This window comes from Oncorhynchus gorbuscha, linkage group LG13, assembly GCF_021184085.1.
Source record: "Oncorhynchus gorbuscha isolate QuinsamMale2020 ecotype Even-year linkage group LG13, OgorEven_v1.0, whole genome shotgun sequence".
Classification (NCBI taxonomy): Eukaryota; Metazoa; Chordata; class Actinopteri; order Salmoniformes; family Salmonidae; genus Oncorhynchus; species Oncorhynchus gorbuscha.
In genome coordinates this window covers 84,025,305-84,048,414 of record NC_060185.1, presented here as the reverse complement: position 1 = coordinate 84,048,414, position 23,110 = coordinate 84,025,305, and the positions used below count along the sequence as shown (strand labels likewise).

The 23,110-nt window shown below is 44.3% G+C and overlaps 2 protein-coding genes across 4 annotated transcripts in view; one reads left to right on the top strand and one right to left on the bottom strand.

The window, feature by feature from the left end:
* syce3 (synaptonemal complex central element protein 3) overlaps window positions 1–6,556 on the bottom strand; it is a 16,204-nt gene extending 9,648 nt beyond the window's left edge. Inside the window, exon 1 of one of the 2 annotated variants that reach the window (XM_046295983.1) lies at window positions 6,517–6,556. Coding sequence is in view for 1 of the 2 variants with exons in the window: in XM_046295980.1 (XP_046151936.1) it covers window positions 1,576–1,671 (96 nt within the window). In the remaining variant the exon portion in view is untranslated. Of the gene's footprint in view, window positions 1–1,575; window positions 1,843–6,516 lie in introns of those variants that run through there. The other variant, XM_046295980.1, reaches the window with a different exon arrangement.
* On the top strand, window positions 994–23,110 carry LOC123993629 (MORC family CW-type zinc finger protein 3-like). 2 transcript variants are annotated; one of them, XM_046295978.1, is made up of 16 exons: window positions 994–1,256; window positions 1,408–1,480; window positions 8,664–8,796; window positions 9,167–9,387; window positions 9,753–9,900; window positions 10,495–10,657; window positions 11,118–11,246; window positions 11,455–11,574; window positions 11,826–11,929; window positions 12,062–12,199; window positions 12,347–12,463; window positions 15,660–15,737; window positions 20,555–20,866; window positions 21,434–21,956; window positions 22,085–22,254; window positions 22,370–23,110. In XM_046295978.1, exons 1-16 carry the CDS (start codon window positions 1,179–1,181, stop codon window positions 22,527–22,529), a joined length of 2,667 nt encoding a protein of 888 aa, XP_046151934.1. In that variant the 5' UTR covers window positions 994–1,178; the 3' UTR covers window positions 22,530–23,110. The 2 variants fall into 2 exon arrangements, with proteins under 2 accessions (XP_046151934.1, XP_046151933.1); XM_046295977.1 differs by having other exon boundaries at window positions 21,431–21,956.

Here is a 23,110-nt window from a genome sequence, read left to right as displayed (position 1 = left end):
GTAGAAACATCTCAAGGATGATCAATGGAAACAGGATGCACCTGAGCTCAATTTAGATTCTCATAGCAAAGGGAATACTTATGTAAATAAGGTATTTCTGTTTTTATTTTTTATACATTTTTTTTTTAAATCTAAAAACCTGTTCTCACTTTGTCATTATGGGATATTGTGTGTAGATTGATGAGGAAAATGTTTTATTTTAGAACAAGGCTGTAATGTAACAAAATGTGGAAAAAGGGAAGTGGTCTGAATACTTTCTGAATGCACTGTATATGAAATTGGACAATGTTTTAATGTCTGTAAAACAGTTATTCCTTTCAAATGTGAGATATTTTGGCATTGCGGTTATTATTTTCAATGTGATCATTTTATCCAGAGACCCTGCTTTAAGGGATCTCCTGAATGTTATCTGAGGCCCCTGGGGGTCCTATACACCCACTTGTTGTGTGAATCGCTGGACTAGAGGAAGTTGTTTGTATGGCTGAATGGTGCAACATTCTGTGGTCTGTTTCAATACCCAGGAGATAAAACTGTAAGGTCAAGGTTCAATGTCCACTAGACTAGAACACACAGCCCTGGTTTTGTTTGTACAAACCAAACTCACCTTTATTTTAAAAAGGCAGATTTTAAAAAACGACTTCTGTGCGCACTAGGGGCGTATTGTGGGGTTTCCGTTACTACACTATTAGTTTTAGACCACACCAACACTTGCTACTTTGGCACTCTCATTGTCGATAGAAGTTGTTATTCTATTCTGCGAAGGCTTTTCTAAACTTTGAAACCATACGTCTAAAACACCGGGGGTGAAAAGCAGGTGCACCACCTTGCAACTCCCCGGGGGATTAGCAGTGTGGTTACTGTTAGGGTTATTTAAAAATAAAAATAAACAAATTGTCGAAATGGGCGTGGTTTATGACTATGTTGTAGAAGCTAGTGACGACCTCCCCCGGTGGGCTGAACAGATGCCGCGTGTATGTACTAGTCGGAACTATGAAACTAACATTTCCGACGTGCTATCTGGTTGAATAGGACCCTGGTATGACTAGGATAGCAAGTCGTACATTTCAGAGTTTCCCTAGTTCCGGCTAGAATGTGAACGCGGCAAGACAGACCTGCGCGTGTGGCCTGTCGCTACTCACTACGTAGGCACAGAGTTTAAACTCTACTGTCTTTGACGTATGTGTCGTTTGCCTGCAACTGGCTTTCACTGTAAAAACATGGCGAGGCTTAGCGAGCATGGGATTCGTCTCAGTTCCGTATGTATTTTTTAAATCAGTTATTTATTGTACAAAAACGGGTTATGAGCTATTGCATTTGTATTCGTTATTATAGTCTATATTTGTTGTTGACGTTTTGTTTTTATTATAAAGAAAATTACTAAATATCGAAGTTGTTGTTTTTTTGCAGATGAGTCCGTCCTTCCTGAATAGTAATTCAACAAGTCATACGTGGCCTTTCAGCGCAGTTGCAGAACTAATAGGTAACAGACGACTTTAATTTTGATACTTTCTGTGTTTTTATTTCCCCTTCTGCTGGAGGTAGGAACGTAGCAAGTGTGTGTGCGTAAAAACTTACTGGTGACATGGCTTCCGCGTAAAAAAAAAAATAGACGCCATGTCTGTGGTGCGCGCTCTTCATCGACAGTCTATCATCCACCTGTTCTTTTCCCATCGCAATATGTGTCGCATATACTTAACTTTAGTTATAAAATGTAAGTATAATAAATGAAGTGCCATAACTTGGAGGAAAAAGTTCTGCCTACAGTAACTTTTATGACATGACGTCGCTTGCCAGGCATGCAGAACATATTTTTATCGACGCAGTATCAACACCGTAACACCACTTGTAATGCGCGTAGAATGTTTTATATTCCTGTTCGTTTTTTATCTGTAGATGTGTTTCAACCAGTCAGCGCTGAGAAACCTCCACTCTGTGCATGATCATTGGTTGGAATTGGCAAGTTGGTTGGTGCCGTGTGCATTGTCTGTTGGTTTGTAAAAGCCTACGATTTGCATGCTTTGAATAACCCCAAGTGAGGTGTATACTGGAGACTTGCATTTGGTTAAAATACGCTGTGCTTGACTTGGGCAGGAGCTCATGTAGCTGAGTACCAGCACCTCACATTTGCTACTGCTTGAGCTCTTGTTCCTCTTAGAATATTAGCTCCAAAGTATTGTGGAGCTCCTGCACCTGAATATAAACAGTACCGGCACCAACTTTAGTCAAGCACTGAAGATACGTACTGGGCTTGTTTGGAGCAGATCACTTTGGTCAAGTTGTTGGTCACCACCTTCCAAAAGTGTGTTGTGTTATGGGGATAAAAATGGTCTGCCTACATGATGATTGCTTATACTTTACAAAAACCACGTCATCAATGGTCATGAAGTTTTGTCTGCAGTCGCCTGCAAATTTCCGCAGTTGCTCTTCAACTTCATCCTGCAGCCATCACCTGAATTGTGGAAGGCAATTGTCAACTAATCATTTGGATGTTTTTGTTTGACCCACACAAACGTGACCAAAGAAGTAACTAAACAGGAACTAACTTTGCTGCGTTGAACATGATTTGAGTCTCTCTTTCACCAATTGTTAGTACAATGTACACCTATATTTACAGTTTTTGAGTGTGTGATATGGGGATTGGTGACATATTTATTTTGACATTACATATAACCTTTTAGAAACCATGGCAACGCTGACATGTTGCACCGAGCCTTCCTGTTGCAAAACCACATCCGTGTCCGACTTTCGGCTCCCCAACTTCACTTCTCAACTCAAACAAGCCCATTGTGTTGTGACTTTGATTAAAGGCCCAATGCAGCTATTTTTATATCAATATGAAATCATTTCTGGGTAACAATTAAGTACCTTACTGTAATAGATTTCCATTAAAATAGGCAAAAATAGTTTAAACTATTTCTCAAGAAAGATTTTTGTTAGGACTGTCGGAGTGGTCTGAGTGGAGAGGGAACACTGAAAACTAGTTATTGGCAGAAAGGTTTGGAATGCTCTTGGTTATTTGTCTATTAGCCAATTTATCGCCTGGAGATGTTTCAAGTTTTGTCACATACACAAATACAGTGAAATGCATTTCTTACAAACTCAAAACCCAGCAATTCAATAACATTGTAATGATAGGAAAATAAATATAAGAAATATGAAGATCACAAGTAAGTATATATAGGGCCAGTTCCAAAACCATGTTTACAATGTGCATGGATACTGCAGTGATGGAGGTAGATATGTCTAGGGGTAAGGTGACTGTGACAAGTATCCTAGTGGTTAAGAGCATTGGGCCAGTAACAGAAAGGTTGCTGGTTTGAATCCCCGAGCCGATTATATGAAAAATCTGTCTGTTCCCTTGGGCAATACACTTAACCCTAATCGCTCCTGTATGTCGCTCTGGACAAGAGCTTCTGCTAAATGACAAATGTAAACGTGACTAGTCAACAGGATATAAGATACAGTTGAAGTCAGAAGTTTACATACACCTTAGCCAAATACATTTAAACTCAGTTTTTCATAATTCTTGACATTGAATCCTAGTAAAAATTCCCTGTCTTCGCTCAGTTAGGATCACCATTTATTTTGAAAATGTGAAATGTCAGAATAATAGAATAATGATTTATTTCAGCTTTTATTTCTTTCATCACATTCCCAGTGGGTCAGAAGTTTACATACACTCAATTAGTATTTGGTAGCATTGTTTAAATTGTTTAACTTGGGTCAAACGTTTCAGGTAGCCTTCCACAAGCTTCCCACAATTGTCACGCCTTGGTCATAGTATTTTGTGTTTTCGTTATATATTTGATCAGGCCAGGGTGTGACATGGGTTTAAAATGTTGTTTCGTATTGGGGTTTTGTAGGCATTGGGATTGCGGCTGAGTAGGGGTGTAGCATAGGTTTGGCTGCCTGACGCGGTTCTCAATCAGTCAGGTGATTCTCGTTGTCTCTGATTGGGAACCATATTTAGGTAGCCGGGGTTTCACTGTGTATTTCGTGGGTGATTGTTCCTGTCTCTGTGTTAGTGTTCACCAGATAGGCTGTAATAGGTTTTCGCGTTCCGTTTATTGTTTTGTATATTTATAAGTTATTTCATGTATCGTCATTAGTTTCATTAAAGACATGAGTAACCACCACGCTGCATTTTGGTCCGACTCTCCTTCAACAAACGAACGCCGTTACAACAATAAGTTGGGTGCATTTTGGCCCATTCCTCCTGACAGAGCTGGTGTAACTGAGTCAGGTTTGTGGGCCTCCTTGCTCACTCACATTTTTTCAGTTCTGCCCACAAGGTCAGGGCTTTGTTATTGCCACTCTAATACCTTGACTTTGTTGTCCTTAAGCCATTTTGCCACGTCTTTGGAGTATGCTTTGGGTCATTGTCCAGTTGGAAGACCCATTTGCGACCAAGCTTTAACTTTCTGACTGATGTCTTGTTGCTTCAATATATCCACATAATTTTCCATCCTCATGATGCCATCTATTTTGTGAAGTGCACCAGTCCCTCCTGCAGCAAAGCACCCCCACAACATGATGCTGCCACCCCTGTGCTTCACAGTTGGGATGGTGTTATTAGGCTTGCATGCCTCCCCCTTTTTCCTCCAAACATAACAATGGTCATTATGGCCAAACAGTTATATTTTTGTTTAATCACACCAGAGGACATTTCTCCAAAAAGTATGATCTTTGTCCTCATGTGCAGTTGCAAACCGTAGTCTGGCTTTTTATGGCGGTTTTGGAGCAGTGGCTTCTTCCTTGCTGAGCGGTCTTACAGGTTATGTCGATATAGAACTTGTTTTACTGTGGTAATAGATACTTTTGTACCTGTTTCCGCCAGCATCTTCACAAGGTCCTTTGCTGTTGTTCTGACATCTCCTTCCTGAGCAGTATGACAGCTTCGTGGTCCCATGGTGTTTATACTTGTGTACTATTGTTTGCACAGATGAACGTGGTACCTTCAGGCGTTTGGAATTGCTCCCAAGGATGAAATAGACTTGTGGAGGTCGACAATTTTTTTTCTGAGGTCTTGGTTGATTTCTTTTGATTTTCCCATGATGTCAAGCAAAGGGGCTCTGAGTTTGAAGGTAGGCCCTGAAATACATCCACAGGTACACCTCCAATTGACTCAAATTGTCTCAAATTGTCAATTAGCCTATCAGAAGCTTCTAAAGCCATGACATCATTTTCTGGAATTTTCCAAGCTTTAAAGGCAGTCAAATGAGTGTATGTAAACTTCTGACCCACTGGAATTGTGATACAATGAATTATAAGTGAAATAACATGTCTGTAAACAGTTGTTGGAAAAATTGCCTGTCATGCACAAAGTAGATGTCCTAACCGACTTGCCAAAACTATAGTTTTATGAACAAAGCATTTGTGAGAGATTGAAAAACTAGTTTTAATGACTCCAACCTAAGTGTATGTAAACCTCTGTCTTCAACTGTAAACAGAGTAGCAGCAGCTTGTATGTGTCTGCGTTTTGTGTAGAGTCAATATTAGAGGTCGACCGATTATGATTTTAACGCCGATCCCGATTATTGGAGGACCAATAAAGCCGATCCCGATTATTGGAGGACCAATAAAGCCGATCCCGACTAATCGGCCGATTTAATAAATAAATAAATATATTATTATTTTTATATATATATACATTTTTATTAAGTATTTGTAATAATGACAATTACAACAATACTGAATTAACACTTATTAACTTAATATAATACATCAATAAAATCAATTTAGCCTCAGGTAGATAATGAAACATGTTCAATTTGGTTTAAATAATGCCAAAACAAAGTGTTGGAGAAGAACGTAAAAGTGCAATATGAGCCATGTAAGAAAGCTAACGTTTCAGTTTCATGCTCAGAACATCAGAACATATGAAAGCTGGTGGTTCCTTTTAACATGAGTCTTCAATATTCCCAGGTAAGCAGTTTTAGGTTGTAGTTATTATAGGACTATTTCCCTCTTTACCATTTTTGTATTTCATTGACCTTTGACTATTGGATGTTCTTATAGGCACTTTAGTATTGCCAGTATAACAGTATAGCTTCCGTCCCTCTCCTCGCTACTCCCTGGGCTCGAACCAGCAACACAACGACAACAGCCACCACATGGAAGCGTTAGCCATGCAGAGCAAGGGAAACAACCACCCCAAGGCTCAGAGCGAGTGAAGTTTGAAACGCTATTAATTAGCGCGCGCTAACTAGTCAGCCATTTCACTTCGGTCACACCAGCCTCATCTCGAGAGTTGATAGGTTTGAAGTCATAAACAGTGCAATGCTTGACGAACAACGAAGAGCTGCAGACAAAACGCAGGAAAGTGCTGTTTGAATGAATGTTTACACGCCTGCTTCTGCCTACCACCGCTCAGTCAGATACTTGCATGCTCAGTAATATATGCAACACAGGACACGCTAGATAATATCTAGTAATATCATCAACCATGTGTAGTTAACTAGTGATTATGATTGAATGTTTTTTATAAGATAAGTTTAATGCTAGCTAGCAACTTACCTTGGCTTACTGCACTTGCGTAACAGGCAGTCTCCTTGTGGAGTGCAACAAGAGAGAGGCAGGTCATTATTGCGTTGGACTAGTTAACTGTAAGGTTGCAAGATTGGATCCCCCGAGCTGACAAAGGGAAAATCTGTCTTTCTGCCCCTGAACGAGGCAGTTTAACCCACCGTTCCTAGGCCGTCATTGAAAATAAGAATGTGTTCTTAACTGGCTTGCCTAGTTAAAGGTGTAAAAAATATATATATAAAATCGGCAAATCAGTACCCCAAAATACCGATTTTGAAATCGTCCCTAATTAATCGGTAGACCTCTAGTCAGTATAAATGTATGTGAAAATTGAATGTGTGTATGTGTGTGATTGTGTAGGGCCCTGTGACTGCGAAAAAACAAAAGATCAATAAAGATTCAAGGTTAACTCGGTCTGTGTAGCTATTTATCAATCTTATTGCTTGGGGATAAAATGCTGTTGAAGAGTCTGTTGGTGCCAGACAGATGCAGAGAGAATAGTGTGTGGCTCGGATGGTTGGTGTCTTTAAAGATTTTACAACCACATTGCTTGATATACATGTCTTGGATGGCAAGGAGCTCGGCCCCAGTGATGTACTGGGCTGTCCACACCACCCTCTGTAGCGCCTTGTGATCAAAGACGGTGCAATTGCCATACCAGGCAGTGATGCAGCCAGTCAAGATGCCCCCAATGGTACAGCTGTAGAACATTTTGAGGATTTGAGGGCCCATGCCAAACTTTTTCAACCTCCTCTGAGGGGGAAGAGGCGCTGTTGCACCTTCTTCACGACTGCACGTGTGTTTGCATAATTTTAAGTCTTTAATGATTTGGACACCGAGGACTTTGAAGCTTTTGACATGCCCGTTTCCTGTAGTCCACGATCAGCTCCTTGGTCTTACTGACGTTGAGGGAGAGATTGTTGTTCTGGCACCACACTGCCAGGTCACTGTCCTCCCTGTAGGCTGACTCATGTCGTCAGCAAACTTGATGGAGTTGTGCGTGGCCACGCAGTCTTGGGTAACCGCAAATACAGGAAGGAACTAAGCACACACCCCTGTGGAGACAGGAATGATGGTGGTCATCTTAAAACATGTGTTGATTACAGACTGGGACAAGGAGAGGTAGGAAATGACCGTGAATATGCCTGCCAGCTGTTCTGTGAATGCTCTGACAACGCTCCCTAGAATATTGTCGGGCCTTGTGGGTGTTGACCTGATTTTAAAACCTTTCTCACGTCGGCCTCAGAGAACGAGATCACCCAATAAAATGCATTGAGTTGGTCTGGTATAAAGGCAGCGTCAGGCAGATCACGGTTGGGTCTTCCTTTGTAATCCGTAATGGACTGTAGCCCTTGCCGCGGGTGGCGGAGCCTGTGTAATATGATTCCAGCTTATTCCTATATGTCACCATGGAAAGCCAAAACTCCTGCCCTTGCTGACAAGAAGTTCCTGTGTAGATTGTATTTTCAACCAGCAACTATCAGGAAAAAACACTGATCACATTTGTTAACACTTTTACAGTGTTTGTTTCATCAGCTGTTGCACAATATGATATAAAACACAGGAAAATATCATTTGGACTGCACAAGGCCTTTTAAGAATATAATAGATAGCAGTTCACCTACTTCACACCTTCTGGTTAAGCTATAGCAGGGTTCCCAAACTGGGAAATAATTACAGTACACCCCTGCTTCAGGATAATTTGGTCAACTGATTTTAATAATTACAGTACACCCCTGCTTCAGGATAACTTGGTCAACTGATTTTAATAATTACAGTACACCCCTGCTTCAGGATAACTTGGTCAACTGATTTGAATAATTACAGTACACCCCTGCTTCAGGATAACTTGGTCAACTGATTTGAATAATTACAGTACACCCCTGCTTCAGGATAACTTGGTCAACTGATTTGAATAATTACAGTACACCCCTGCTTCAGGATAACTTGGTCAGCTGATTTTAATAATTACAGTACACCCCTGCTTCAGGATAACTTGGTCAGCTGATTTTAATAATTACAGTACACCCCTGTGAAGCACTGTGTGATGTTTACAACTTGTTCTACAACAGTTTTTCATGTAGAAATGGCTTTATAGATTCATTTAATGATTGATTGACTGATTTTGTGCTGTGTAGATAATGCATCAGACCCGGGAGTGACAGCTAGGCAGATCTGGATAGATGTGGTGGAGGAGCATCAGCAGCTCTGTCTGTCCTTCACTGACAATGGCAGCGGAATGACCCCCAACAAACTGCACAAGATGCTCAGGTGAGAAACACGCATGCGTACGGTTGTCTATACACACACACACACACTGCTGTTTGATCGTCCATGTTGCAGCCTCTATACACACACTGCTATGTGAACTGTTATACTGTAATTAACCATACATAAACAACATGAGTTACTAACACATAACAGTCCCTTTTCTTTCATTCACAGCAATCTTTTCTCACGCTCACTCTCCCTCTCTCTCACATAAACACGTGAAAACACACACAATCGTTCTCTTTCTCCCCCTCATTCTATATTACACACACGTCCTACACACACACACTTTCTCTCTTTACACCAATACAGACACACCTCTCCAACTAACGATGCAATCTCACCCCACCCCTTCTCTTTGTCTGTTCAGTTTTGGTTTCACAGAGAAAGGTTCTGGTAAGGGAAGCCACCAGGCCATCGGTGTCTATGGAAACGGCTTTAAGTCTGGCTCCATGCGTCTGGGTCGTGACGCTCTGATCTTCACTAAGAACGGAGGCTGTTTGACCGTCGGCATGCTGTCCCAGAGCTACTTACAGGCTATAAAGGCACAGGCTGTCATCGTCCCCATAGTGCCCTTCAACCAACAGACCAATATCCTTACACAGAGAGAGGGGGAGAGAGGACCCAATGCAGTACCATTGATGCTTTGGAAATGTTTCCAAAATGTTTGTCATGCCAATAAAGCAATTGAAGATGAGAGACAGAGAGGAAGAGAGAGTATATGCATGTGTGTGTATTATAAAGAGTGAAATAAAAAGTGTGTGTGTGTGTGTGTGTGTGTGTGTGTGTGTGTGTGTGTGTGTGTGTGTGTGTGTGTGTGTGTGTGTGTGTGTGTGTGTGTGTGTGTGTGTGTGTGTGTGTGTGTGTGTGTGTGTGTGTGTGTGTGTGTGTGTGTGTGTGTGTGTGTGTGTGTGTGTGTGTGTGTATCCTGGTTGCTCTCCTTAACCATGTTTTACAGATGCTGGTAGTGACTGAGGACTCTGAGGCCAGTCTGAATGCCATCCTGACCCACTCTCTGATCCACACCCAGCAGGAGCTGCTGCAGCACTTTGACTCCATCCTGTCCAAGAAGGGCACCAAGATCCTCATCTGGAACATACGCAGGTCAAGATGCACACCCATATGTAACCAGTGTGAAATGGCTAGCAGTTAACGGTGCGCCCTAGTAGCTTTTCCGTCTGTGACGTCACTTGCTGAGAGACCTTGCAGTAGTCGTTTCCCTTGCCTCTTTTGTGGTGCGATGGGTAATGATTCTTCGAGGATGACTGCTGTCGTTGTGTTCAGAGAGTCCCTGCTTCAAGCCCAGGTTGGGTCGAGGAGAGGGATGGAAGCGAAACTTACACACATTTGTTAGTAATGAAACCGTATTGGGTATCATCTCAGAAAGCAGAAAGGATCAGTGGCCCATTAAAGATTAATTACAGATAAGTATTTTATAATTGGGGTGGCAGGGTAGCCTAGTGGTTAGAGCGCTGGATTAGTAACTGGAAGGTTGCATGTTCAAATCCCGAGCTGACAAGGTACAAATCTGTCATTCTGCCCCTGAACAGGCAGTTAACCCACCGTTCCTAGGCCATCATTGAAAATAAGAATTTGTTCTTAACTGACTTGCCTAGTTAAATAAAGGTAAAATAATAATAATAATTCTATGAAGAAGGAAGCTGACACGAGTAATGAGTTCTATAATATCATGTACAGGAACAAAGATGGTAAGCCGGAGCTGGATTTCGAGATTGATGAGTTTGACATCCGGATTCCAGAGATCCACTCAGAGGAGACCAAGACTAGAGGCAGGAAGAAGAGCTTTCCTGGACCGCAGAGGAATGACCACACCATCCCAGAGATGGACTACTCCCTGAGGGTGAGTGTTAACTAAGAAAATATGAATTGATGTGTTACAATGTGAATAAGTGATGAGAGATCAGTTAGGATGGTTAAGAGAAAGTTCACTGTCAACTTTTCAGTCACTTTGCAACTCTATTCACCAGAGGATTGTGACCTTGAATGCAGCATAGCCATACAGAGTGATGTGAGAAGGTTTGATGATTTGAATAGGATTCTGAACAGGAAGTCCCCTCCTCAAAAATGTCTATACATTTTTTTTTTGCTTTTTACATAACTTGGCAAGTCAGTTAAGAACAAATTCTTATTTACAATGACGGCCTAATCGAGCCAAACGCTAACCCGTACGACTCTGGGCCAATTGTGCGTCGCCCTATGGGACTCTCAATCATGGCCGGTTGTGATACAGCCTGGAATCAAACCAGGGTCTGTTTTGATGCCTCTAGCACTGAGATGCAGTGCCTCTATCACTCTCACAGGCCTACCTCAGCATCTTGTACCTGAAGCCTCGGACTCAGATCATCCTGCGACAGAAGAAGGTTCAGACCAAGCTGGTTGCCAAGAGCCTGTCACAGATCGAGAATGACGTTTATAAACCCCAATTCAATGTATCCTTCTGTAGAACTAGAATCTGTTTGTCTGTTCATTTCTATCCAAAAACAATTATTGTGTTTATCAGTCTTCTGTAAGTAATAGAACTTAATTTAACCTAACTTAATTAGCTTAAATATTAAAGATGCAAAGTACTGTGGTCACTTGTACAGGCTTCAGTCTTGGCGTACGCCCATTAAACTTAACCTTAACCGTTTCTATCAGAAAGACAGGGTTAAGGTCACCTTTGGGTTCAACCGCAAAAACAAAGACCACTATGGCATCATGATGTACCACAAGAACCGCCTCATCAAGTCCTATGAGAAGGTTGGCTACCAGATCAAGGTACGGATTAATTAAAGACTGTAATGTTGAGTTTATCTGTCAGTAACAAACAAGATATATGAGTTATTGCATGAGGGTTTGATTTAATAGTTATAGACAATAGTGTGCTCCTATCTTCCCTCTCTCCCTCTAAATCTCCCTCTTTCTACATCTCACTCCGTCTATATTTACTACACTTTCTCCCCACCTCTCCCTCTACTTTTCCTTGACCTATATTTTGCTCGTCTTTTTTCCTTCCCTCTCTGCTTCAGTCATCAGGTCAGAGGGCAGGGGTCGGGGTTATTGGTGTCATTGAGTGCAACTTCCTGAAGCCGGCTCACAACAAACAAGACTTTGAATACACCAAAGAGTACAGGTAAAATGCACACACTCATACACATAAATGAGTCAGTATTATCATGAATCAGAAGAGCTGATTGTCAGATTGACATGCTATTTTAAGTTCTGGATGGGAACCTCCTCACTGTATTTGTGTGGTTTGAAACAGGCTGACCCTGTCGTCCCTGGGGCTGAAGCTCAACGACTACTGGAATGAGATGATGGAGAAAAAGGCAAGGGAACGAGAGTTCCTGGCAGCAGAGAAGAGGAATGAAGAGGAAGATTCAGATGAGGAGGAAGGGGAGGAGTGAGTTTTTAGGTCGACATGTGTTGGACATCACAGTGCAAGTACAGGGCTAACATGGATGGCTTGTGGTTAAGAAAGAGGAAATTAAGTGTGTGTTTTAACTTGTGTGCCTATAACAAAATGTGCCGTGTTTGTACATGTGTGTAGGAGTCCAGTGTGGCTGCAGTGTGAGGAATGTCTGAAGTGGAGGCGTGTCCCAGAAGGCCACTACAGCTCTACCCCTGAACACTGGAACTGCAGCCAGAACCCCAACACCATGCTCAGGTACGACGGACGGACGGACAGAACCCACTGCATTCTCCAATTACATTGAATGAACTACAGGACAAAATACAAACCCTCCAACCCAAAAAGGCTGATGGTTGATGGTATCCTAAATTAAATGATAAAATAAACAGACCACAAATTCAAATTGGCTATACTTAAACTCTTTAACATCATCCTCATCTCTAGCACCATCCCCAGTATTTGGAACCAAGGACTGATCACCCCAATCCACAAAAGTGGAGACAAATTTGACCCCAATGACTACCGTGGGATATGCTTCAACAGCAACCTTGGGAAAATACTCTGCATTATCATTAACAGCAGACTTGAACATTTCCTCAGTGAAAACGATGTACTGAGCAAATGTCAAATAGTTTTTGAAACAAATTACCATAGGACAGACCATGTTTACACCCTCTATACCCTAATTGGCAAACAAAAAAAACAAAACAAAGGCAAAGTCTTCTCCGCCTTTGTTGATTTCAAAAAAGCTTTTGACTAAATTTGCCATAGGGGTCTGCTATACAAATTGATGAAAAACGGTGTTGGGGGGGGGGGGGGGGGATATGACAATATTATATATGTGTACTCAAACAACAAGTAAGTGGTTAAAATTAGCAAAAAAACACATTTCTTCCCACAGAGCCAGGGGGTGAGACAGGGATGCAGCTTGAGCCCCACCCCCTTGAACATAGTGTCTTCGGAAAGTATTCAGACTCCTTGACTTTTTCCACATTTTGTTACATTATTCTAAAATGGATTTTTTAAATGTAATCCCTCAGCAATCTACAGACAATACCTCATAATGACTTGTTGTATTCTGCGCATGTGACGAATACATATGATTATTTTCTTTTTTTAAACAGGTTTTTAGAAATGTTTTAGAAATATTTTTTTATTGAATTCCTTATTTCCATAAGTATTCAGACCCTTTGCCAGACGGACGCCACTCCTCAGTAAAAGGCACACAGCCCGCTTGTTCTTTTTCCAAAAAGACTCTGACCATGAGAAACCAGATTCTCTGGTCTGATGAAACCAAGATTGAACTCTTCGGCCTGAATGCCAAGTGGTGAAGTATGGTGGTGGCAGTATCATGCTGTGGGGATGTTTTTCAGCAGCAGGGACTGGGAGACTAGTCAGGATCGAGGCAAAGATGAACAGAGCAAGGTTCAGAGCGATCCTTGATGAAAACCTGCTACAGAGCGCTCAGGACCACAGACTGGAAGGTTCACCTTCCAACAGGACAATGATCCTAAGCACATAGCCAAGACAACACAGGAATCAAGTATCTGAATGTCCTTGAGTGGCCCAGCCAGAGCCCGGACATGAACCCGATTGAACATCTCTGGCGTGACCTGAAAATAGCTGTGCAGCAACGCTCCCAATCCAACCTGACAGAGCTTGAGAGGATCTGCAGAGCAGAATGGGAGAAACTCTCCAAATACAGGTGTGCAAGCTTGAAGTATCATACCCAAGGAGACTCAATACTGTAATCGCTGCCAAAGGTGCTTCAACACAGTACTGAGTAAAGGGTCTGAATACTTAAAAAATTATATATCACATTTAATATTATTGTTAATAAATTAGCAAACCTTTTTGAAAACCTTTTTCTCTTTGTCATTTTGGGTATTGTGTGTAGATTGATGAGGAGTTTTATTTATTTTACCCATTAGAATAAGGCTGTAATGTAACAATGTGGAAAAAATCAAGGGGTCTGAATACTTTCCAAATGCACTGTATTAGAGGTCGACCGATTATGATTTTTCAACGCCGATACCGATTATTGGAGGACCAAAAAAGCCGATATCGATTAATCGGCCTATTTAAAAAATAATAATAATAATCATTTATTTTGTAATAATGGCAATTACAACAATACTGAATGAACACTTATTAATATAACACATCAATAAAATCAATTTAGCCTCAAGTAGATAATGAAACATGTTCAATTTGGTTTAAATAATGCAAAAACAAGGTGTTGGAGAAGAAAGTAAAAGTGCAATATGTGCCATGTAAGAAAGCTAACTTTTCAGTTCCTTGCTCAGAACATGAGAACATATGAAAGCTGGTGGTTCCTTTTAACATGAGTCTTCAATATTCCCAGGTAAGAAGTTTTAGGTTGTATTTATTATAGGAATTATAGGACTATTTCCCTCTATACCATTTGTATTTCATTAACCTTTGACTATTGGATGTTCTTATTTGCACTTTAGTATTGCCAGTGTAACAGTATAGGTTCCGTCCCTCTAGTTAGCGCGCGCTAACTAGCTAGCCATTTCACTTCGGTTACACCAGCCTCCTCTCGGGAGTTCATAGGCTTGAAGTCATAAACCGCGCAATGCTTGACGCACAACGAAGAGCTGCTGGCAAAACGCACTAAAGTGCTGTTTGAATGAATGTTTACGCGCCTGCTTCTGCCTACCACTGCTCAGTCAGATACTTGAATGCTCAGTCAGATTATATGCAACGCAGGACATGATAGATAATATCTAGTAATATCATCAACCATGTGTAGTTAACTAGTGATTATGATTGATTTGTTTTTTATAAGATAAGTTTAATGCTACTTAGCAACTTACCTTGGCTTACTGCATTCGCATAACAGGCAGTCTCCTTGTGGAGTGCAACGAGAGAGAGACAGGTCGTTATTGTGTTGGTCTAGTTAACTGTAAGGTTGCAAGATTGGATCCCCCGAGCTGACATGGTGAAAATATGTCGTTCTGCCCCTGAACAAGGCAGTTAACCCACCGTTCCTAGGCCGTCATTAAAAATAAGAATGTGTTCTTAACTGACTTGCCTAGTTAAATAAAGGTACATAAATAAAAAAAATCTACCATAAAAAATATCTGCAAATCGGCGCCCAAAAATACAGATTTCCGATTGTTATGAAAACTTGAAATCGGCCCTAATTAATCGGCCATTCCGATTAATCGGTTGACCTCTACACTGTATGTTTCCCATGCCAAAAAAACAGTTAATTGAATTGACACAGACTGAGACAGGGGTGAGAGGGAGATGGGGAGATGGGGTGAGAGACAGAGAAATGGAGTCAATGAGTGTGCATGCGTTCAAGTTTTCATGAGTGTGTTTGCATGTGAGGTGGTCTTTGTGCTCATCAACTGTACTTCTTTACCTGACCTGTGTTGTGTATTTCAGAACTTCCTCACCTGAACTGTGGTGTGTATTTCAGGAGTTGCTCTTTGCCAGAGGAAGCCGAGCAGAGTGAAGCAGAGTTAACGCCAAGCTACCCGAAGAAGACCTACAAGAAGTAAATATTTTACCACCCGCCCCTACTCTCTCCTTCACCCTACTCTTTCCTTCACCCTACTCTCATGTCTAACCTACTCTCTCCTTCACCCTACTCTCTCCTTCACCCTACTCTCATGTCTAACCTACTCTCTCCTTCACCCTACTCTCATGTCTAACCTACCCTACGATCTCCTTCACCCTACTCTCATGTCCGACCTACCCTACGCTCTCCTTCACCCTACTCTCATGTCTGACCTACCCTACGCTCTCCTTCACCCTACTCTCATGTCCACCCTACCTGACGCTCTCCTTCACCCTACTCTCATGTCCACCCTACCCTGCTCTCTCCTTCACCCTACTCTTTCCTTCACCCTACTCTCATGTCCACCCTACCCTACTCTCATGTCCACCCTACCCTACGCTCTCCTTCACCCTACCCTACGCTCTCCTTCACCCTACTCTCATGTCCACCCTACCCTACTCTCATGTCCACCCTACCCTACGCTCATGTCCACCCTACCCTACGCTCTCCTTCACCCTACTCTCATGTCTAACCTACTCTCTCCTTCACCCTACTCTCTCCTTCACCCTACTCTCATGTCTAACCTACCCTACGCTCTCCTTCACCCTACTCTCATGTCTAACCTACCCTACTCTCTCCTTTACCCTACTCTCTCATTCACCCTACTCTCATGTCTAACCTACCCTACGATCTCCTTCACCCTACTCTCATGTCCACCCTACCCTACTCTCTCCTTCACCCTACTCTCATGTCCACCCTACCCTACGCTCTCCTTCACCCTACTCTCATGTCCACCCTACCCTACTCTCTCCTTCACCCTACTCTCATGTCCACCCTACCCTACTCTTTCCTTCACCCTACTCTCATGTCCACCCTACCCTACGCTCTCCTTCACCCTACTCTCATGTCTAACCTACCCTACTCTCTCCTTCACCCTACTCTCATGTCCACCCTACCCTACGCTCTCCTTCACCCTACTTTCATGTCCACCCTACCCTACGCTCTCCTTCACCCTACTCTCATGTCTAACCTACCCTACGCTCTCTTTCACCCTACTCTCATGTCCACCCTACCCTACTCTCTCCTTCACCCTACTCTTATGTCCACCCTACCCTACGCTCTCCTTCACCCTACTCTCATGTCCACCCTACCCTACGCTCTCCTTCACCCTACTCTCATGTCTAACCTACCCTACGCTCTCCTTCACCCTACTCTCATGTCCACCCGCCCCTACTCTCTCCTTCACCCTACTTTCATGTCCACCCTACCCTACGCTCTCCTTCACCCTACTCTCATGTCTAACCTACCCTACGCTCTCCTTCACCCTACCCTCATGTCCACCCTACCCTACTCTCTCCTTCACCCTACTCTTATGTCCACCCTACCCTACGCTCTCCTTCACCCTACTCTCATGTCTAACCTACTCTCTCCTTCACCCTACTCTCTCCTTCACCCTACTCTCATGTCTAACCTACCCTACGCTCTCCTTCACCCTACTCTCATGTCTAACCTACCCTACTCTCTCCTTTACCCTACTCTCTCATTCACCCTACTCTCATGTCTAACCTACCCTACTCTCTCCTTTACCCTACTCTCTCCTTCACCCTACTCTCATGTCTAACCTACCCTACGCTCTCCTTCACCCTACTCTCATGTCTAACCTACCCTACTCTCTCCTTTACCCTACTCTCTCATTCACCCTACTCTCATGTCCACCCGCCCCTACTCTCTCCTTCACCCTACTTTCATGTCCACCCTACCCTACGCTCTCCTTCACCCTACTCTCATGTCTAACCTACCCTACGCTCTCCTTCACCCTACTCTCATGTCCACCCGCCCCTACTCTCTCCTTCACCCTACTCTCATGTCCACCCTACCCTACGCTCTCCTTCACCCTACTCTCATGTCCACCCTACCCTACGCTCTCCTTCACCCTACTCTCATGTCTAACCTACGCTCTCCTTCACCCTACTCATGTCCACCCTACCCTACGCTCTCCTTCACCCTACTCCCATGTCCACCCGCCCCTACTCTCTCCTTCACTCTACTCTCATGTCCACCCTACCCTACGCTCTCCTTCACCCTACCCTGCGCTCTCCTTCACCCTACTCTCATGTCCACCCGCCCCTACTCTCTTCTTCACCTTACTCTCATGTCCACCCGCCCCTACTCTTTCCTTCACCCTACTCTCATGTCTAACCTACCCTACGCTCTCCTTCACCCTACTCTCAAGTCCACCCACCCCTACTCTCATGTCCACCCTACTCTACTCCCTCCTTCAGCCTACTCTCATGTCTAACCTACTCTCTCCTTCACCCTACCTTACTCTCACCTCTACTCTTTCCTCTACTCTCATTTTAATGTTTGGTTTGTTAAATGTGATACGCGGTGTGTAACGTCCATTTTTATAGTTTACTCCGCTACTTGAGTCATCCCTCTCCCTCCCTCTCTCCATGCCGCTTTCCACACAGACCTAGTCCCTCCCCCTGTCACTCAAGGAGCGCATTTGTTGTTGCTTGACCACGAGAAATTTTCGTTCAGTCTGCATGGTTAATACAGCACATGCAACAATGTTGATGACAACGATGTTTCCACTTTGATCTTAATAGAAATCCACAAGTGTTCTATAATAAAATATTAGTTTGTGTTTCTTACATCTGCAAACAGGTAGTGTGTATTTTCTTAACAAGTTAAGCTGAATTGTGTTAGCCACTAATGCTAATCTTCTAGTTAGTTGGCTAGCTAACTAGCGAATAAAAGTACTGAGTCAGAGCAAACGTAGCTAGCTAATACAGCCTGATACCAGTACTAGTAGAGGCTTAAATCAGCATGTTGTTTGTGCAAAAGTATCTTCTAAATCAAAGAGGAATAGGCGAAGCATGAATATGTTGGCTATATGAATAAAGATTTAATGTAGCCAAAGATTATAGGGTCCCCTAGGAAACACTGAACATCACCTTGGTTCCTACCCTGTCACAATAACTCGTCCATGCCATTTTCATTCGTAGTCATGTCAAACTACACTGGATTCAAAGTGCCCACTATTATTTTTTTATATTTGAACTATAGAATTATAAAAATCATTCTATTTCCATGATTCCAAAAGTTCAACCAAGTGTTTTGATCTAAATTGCAATTTAAAAATATAAAAATAAGGCCTAGTATTTTTGCCCATATCGTGGCAGTGTGGAAATGATCTCAAATGAGTGCAGGAAATGCTGAAATTGATGGAAATGCAGGAAATAATAACAATTAGGTTGAAGTTGAATTGAACAGTATAAACCAATCAGAAAGGAGAAAGACCCATTGAAATAATTTAGAATGTATGTGTTGCCACCCTAGGGTCATGCACTACTCAAAGCAAATGTAGAACTTTTATTAATCAAAACATAAAATACCGTCATACTTTGGCCTTATTTTGGCCATTATCTCCCAGCCCCACCCTACTTTCTTTCCACCTTACTCTCTCCTCCACCTTACTCTCTCCTCCACCCTACTCTCTCTTGCCACCCCCCTCTCTCTTGCCACCCTCCTCTCTCTCTTGCCACTCTCCTCTCTCTCTTGCCACCCTCCTCTCTCTCTTGCCACCCTCCTCTCTCTCTTGCCACCCTCCTCTCTCTCTTGCCACCCTCCTCTCTCTCTTGCCACCCTCCTCTCTCTCTTGCCACCCTCCTCTCTCTCTTGCCACCCTCCTCTCTCTCTTGCCACCCTCCTCTCTCTCTTGCCACCCTCCTCTCTCTCTCTTGCCACCCTCCTCTCTCTCTTGCCACCCTCCTCTCTCTCTTGCCACCCTCCTCTCTCTCTTGCCACCCTCCTCTCTCTCTTGCCACCCTCCTCTCTCTCTTGCCACCCTCCTCTCTCTCTTGCCACCCTCCTCTCTCTCTTGCCACCCTCCTCTCTCTCTTGCCACCCTCCTCTCTCTCTTGCCACCCTCCCCTCTCTCTTGCCACCCTCCCCTCTCTCTTGCCACCCTCCTCTCTCTCTTGCCACCCTCCTCTCTCTCTTGCCACCCTTCTCTCTCTTGCCACCCTCCTCTCTCTCTTGCCACCCTCCCCTCTCTCTTGCCACCCTCCTCTCTCTTGCCACCCTCCTCTCTCTCTTGCCACCCTCCTCTCTCTCTTGCCACCCTCCTCTCTCTCTTGCCACCCTCCTCTCTCTCTTGCCACCCTCCTCTCTCTCTTGCCACCCTCCTCTCTCTCTTGCCACCCTCCTCTCTCTCTTGCCACCCTCCTCTCTCTCTTGCCACCCTCCTCTCTCTCTTGCCACCCTCCTCTCTCTCTTGCCACCCTCCTCTCTCTCTTGCCACCCTCCTCTCTCTCTTGCCACCCTCCTCTCTCTCTTGCCACCCCCCTCTCTCTCTTGCCACCCTCCTCTCTCTCTTGCCACCCTCCTCTCTCTCTTGCCACCCTCCTCTCTCTCTTGCCACCCTCCCCTCTCTCTTGTCCACCCTCAACTCCAGATGCACAGCCAGTTAACGTCTGCACTGGCACTTTGTTTGATGTCTGTGTGCATGGGTGTGCTTGTGTGTGTGGCTACGCATGTGTGCATTCAATGTCATGTATTTGCACTCTGTGTGCATGTCAGTTTGTGGTTTGCCGTCTGAGTTTTACATTGTTATTCTCAGCATAAGTGTGAGAGATCCGGTGTGGTCAAAACCACAGTGTCAGAGCAGACCTGACTTCCTCCTTCAGTTGATTTTTTCCCTTATATTTATAACAGACTTTAGGCCTACTCTACTATGCTTATCTATACTGTACTCAGCCCTGTAGTTCGGTTGTTCCATTCACTTCTGTTTCCATTCTGTGTCTAAAAAGGGACCAAGGCCTGGTCAGAAAACGAGGCCGTCCGCGGAAGCACCATGTTCTCCCCCAAGGCCTGTCTGAACCGGTCCTCCTCCGCCCCCTACCCCCTGATACACCCCTCCCTCTATCTGAGCCGGTCCTCCTCCGCCCCCTACCCCCTGATGCCCCCCTTTCTCTGCTCACAGAGGAGACTGAGGACAGTGAGCTGAATAAGACAGTGGATACACTGGTGGCCACTTTGGAGGATGAGGAGGACAACATGGCACAGTCCATGTCTGGGTCAGACACATGCGCACCCACACGCGCATGCAAACGCACATACAGGTAACTGCCAAAATAATAGAAATACCAAAATAAAGTGTCTTAATAGGGTGTTGGACCACCACAAGCCAGAACAGCTTCAATGCACCGTGGCACAGATTCTACGAGTATCTGGAACTCTATTGGAGGGATGTGATGTCATTCTTCCACAAGAAGTTCCATTATTTGGTGTTTGGTTGATGGTGGTGAAAAACATCAGTCGCTACTCCAGAATCTTCCATATGTGTTCATTTGAGATCTGGTGACTGAAAAACACACAGACACGCCCTTTAAACAGCCTATGCTCCGTTGAGACTCCTCTTTCAAAGTCACTGAGATCTCTTCTAGCCGTGGTAGTCAACATAATGGGCAACTGAGAATTTTCATACATGACCCTAAGCATGATGGGATGTTAATTGCTTAATTAACACAGGAAACATACATTTGTGGAAGCACCTGCTTTCAATATAATTTGTATCACTAATTTATTCAAGTGTCTCCTTTATTTTGGCAGTTACCTGTACAAATACACACACACACACACACACACACACACACACACACACACTCAGTCTCTCTTTCTCTCAGCAGAAACAAGCGTAAGTCAATATGGCCGCCCAGGGACATGGACAAGAGACCACAACCATGGGCGGAGCCACACCCGTTCGCTGACGAGGTCCAAGAGGTGCAACAACCTGGGAAAGATGTCAATGAACCACAGACACTGACTGGGCAGACAGAGAAGACCAAGGGGGAGAAGGCACTACTAGGGGCCACCAGAGTAGGCCCTTCCCAGCCCAGCTCCAGCCTTGCCTGGCCTCCCTCCCTCCCCTCAGCCCAGACGGTGGTGGTGTCCCCCCTGAGTCGTCCCGAGGGCCCCTGGCCCCGGGCTCTGACCCTTGAGGGGGCTGGATCAGACAGGGGAGCCCTGGTCCAGAGACTGGCTGGACTGGAGAAGGAGGCTCAGAGGCTGAGGAGGATACTGGGGTCCACTGCACTCCCAGCGACGCCAGACAACATGGTGATGACAGAGGCTCCCTCTGGGGATAAGGCAGCTGCTGGGGTGGGGGTGGAGACACCGGTGGCCATGGTAACCAAACTGGACCAAATGGAGGTAAGTAGGTTTAACTGTGAATTTCCTAAAGGTCTGATTGTTTTACAAGATTGTATTCTAGCTGTACATTTTTCTGAATTTAAACTTTTATCGAGAACTCTATCCCATTCCCTCTCGTTTCTCTACAGTGTGAGAGCTCCGCATCCCCCAGTGGCCCTGGGGTTCCAGGGCTGGTCGTGGGTGGCATCCAGCCCCAGAGAGAACAGCCTGATCTGGGCAGACTGAGGAGGGAGAAGGCTGACCCCCAGAGCAGGCTGAGACAGACTGACAGCCCAGTGACCAGGGACCAGAGCTCCCGGTGTGTTTACCCACACAGAGACAGAAACACACACAGAAAGACAGAAATACACACACAATCCATCGGCTCTCTAGCTTTGCATTCTCTTTAACTTTCTACTCTCTGTATTCCCCAGCATTGTGCTGGAGAATCTCCACAAAATCCGAGGGAACGTGGTGGCTCTGCTGTCAGCTATCCTGCCCCACCTGGACCTGCAGGGCATCAGCCTGAACACGCCAGACGTAGACAGCATCCTGCAGCAGATCATAGACGCCAACTCACTGTCTCCACTCTAGAACCCACTCTGTGCTCTAGAACCCACTCTCTGTGCTCTAGAACCCACTCTCTGTGCTCTAGAACCCACTCTCCGTGCTCTAGAACCCACTCTCTGTGCTCTAGAACCCACTCTCTGTGCTCTAGAACCCACTCTCTGTGCTCTAGAACCCACTCTCTGTGCTCTAGAACCCACTCTCGGTGCCCTAGAACTCACACTCTGACCGCTAGGAACTCACACTCTGACCGCTAGGAACTCACACTCTGACCGCTAGGAACTCACTCTCTGACCGCTAGAAACTCACTCTCTGACCGCTAGAAACTCACTCTGTGCTCTAGAACCCACTCTCTGACCGCTAGGAACTCACTCTCTGACCGCTAGGAACTCACTCTCTGACCGCTAGGAACTCACTCTGTGCTCTAGAACCCACTCTCAGACCGCTAGAAACACACTCTGCATTAGTACTTATTCTCACCAGTCTACAGTCGTGGCCAAAAGTTGAGAATGACACACACATTTATTTTCACAAAGCCTGCTGCATCAGTTTGTATGATGGCAATTTGCATATACTCCAGAATGTTATGAAGTGTGATCAGATGAATT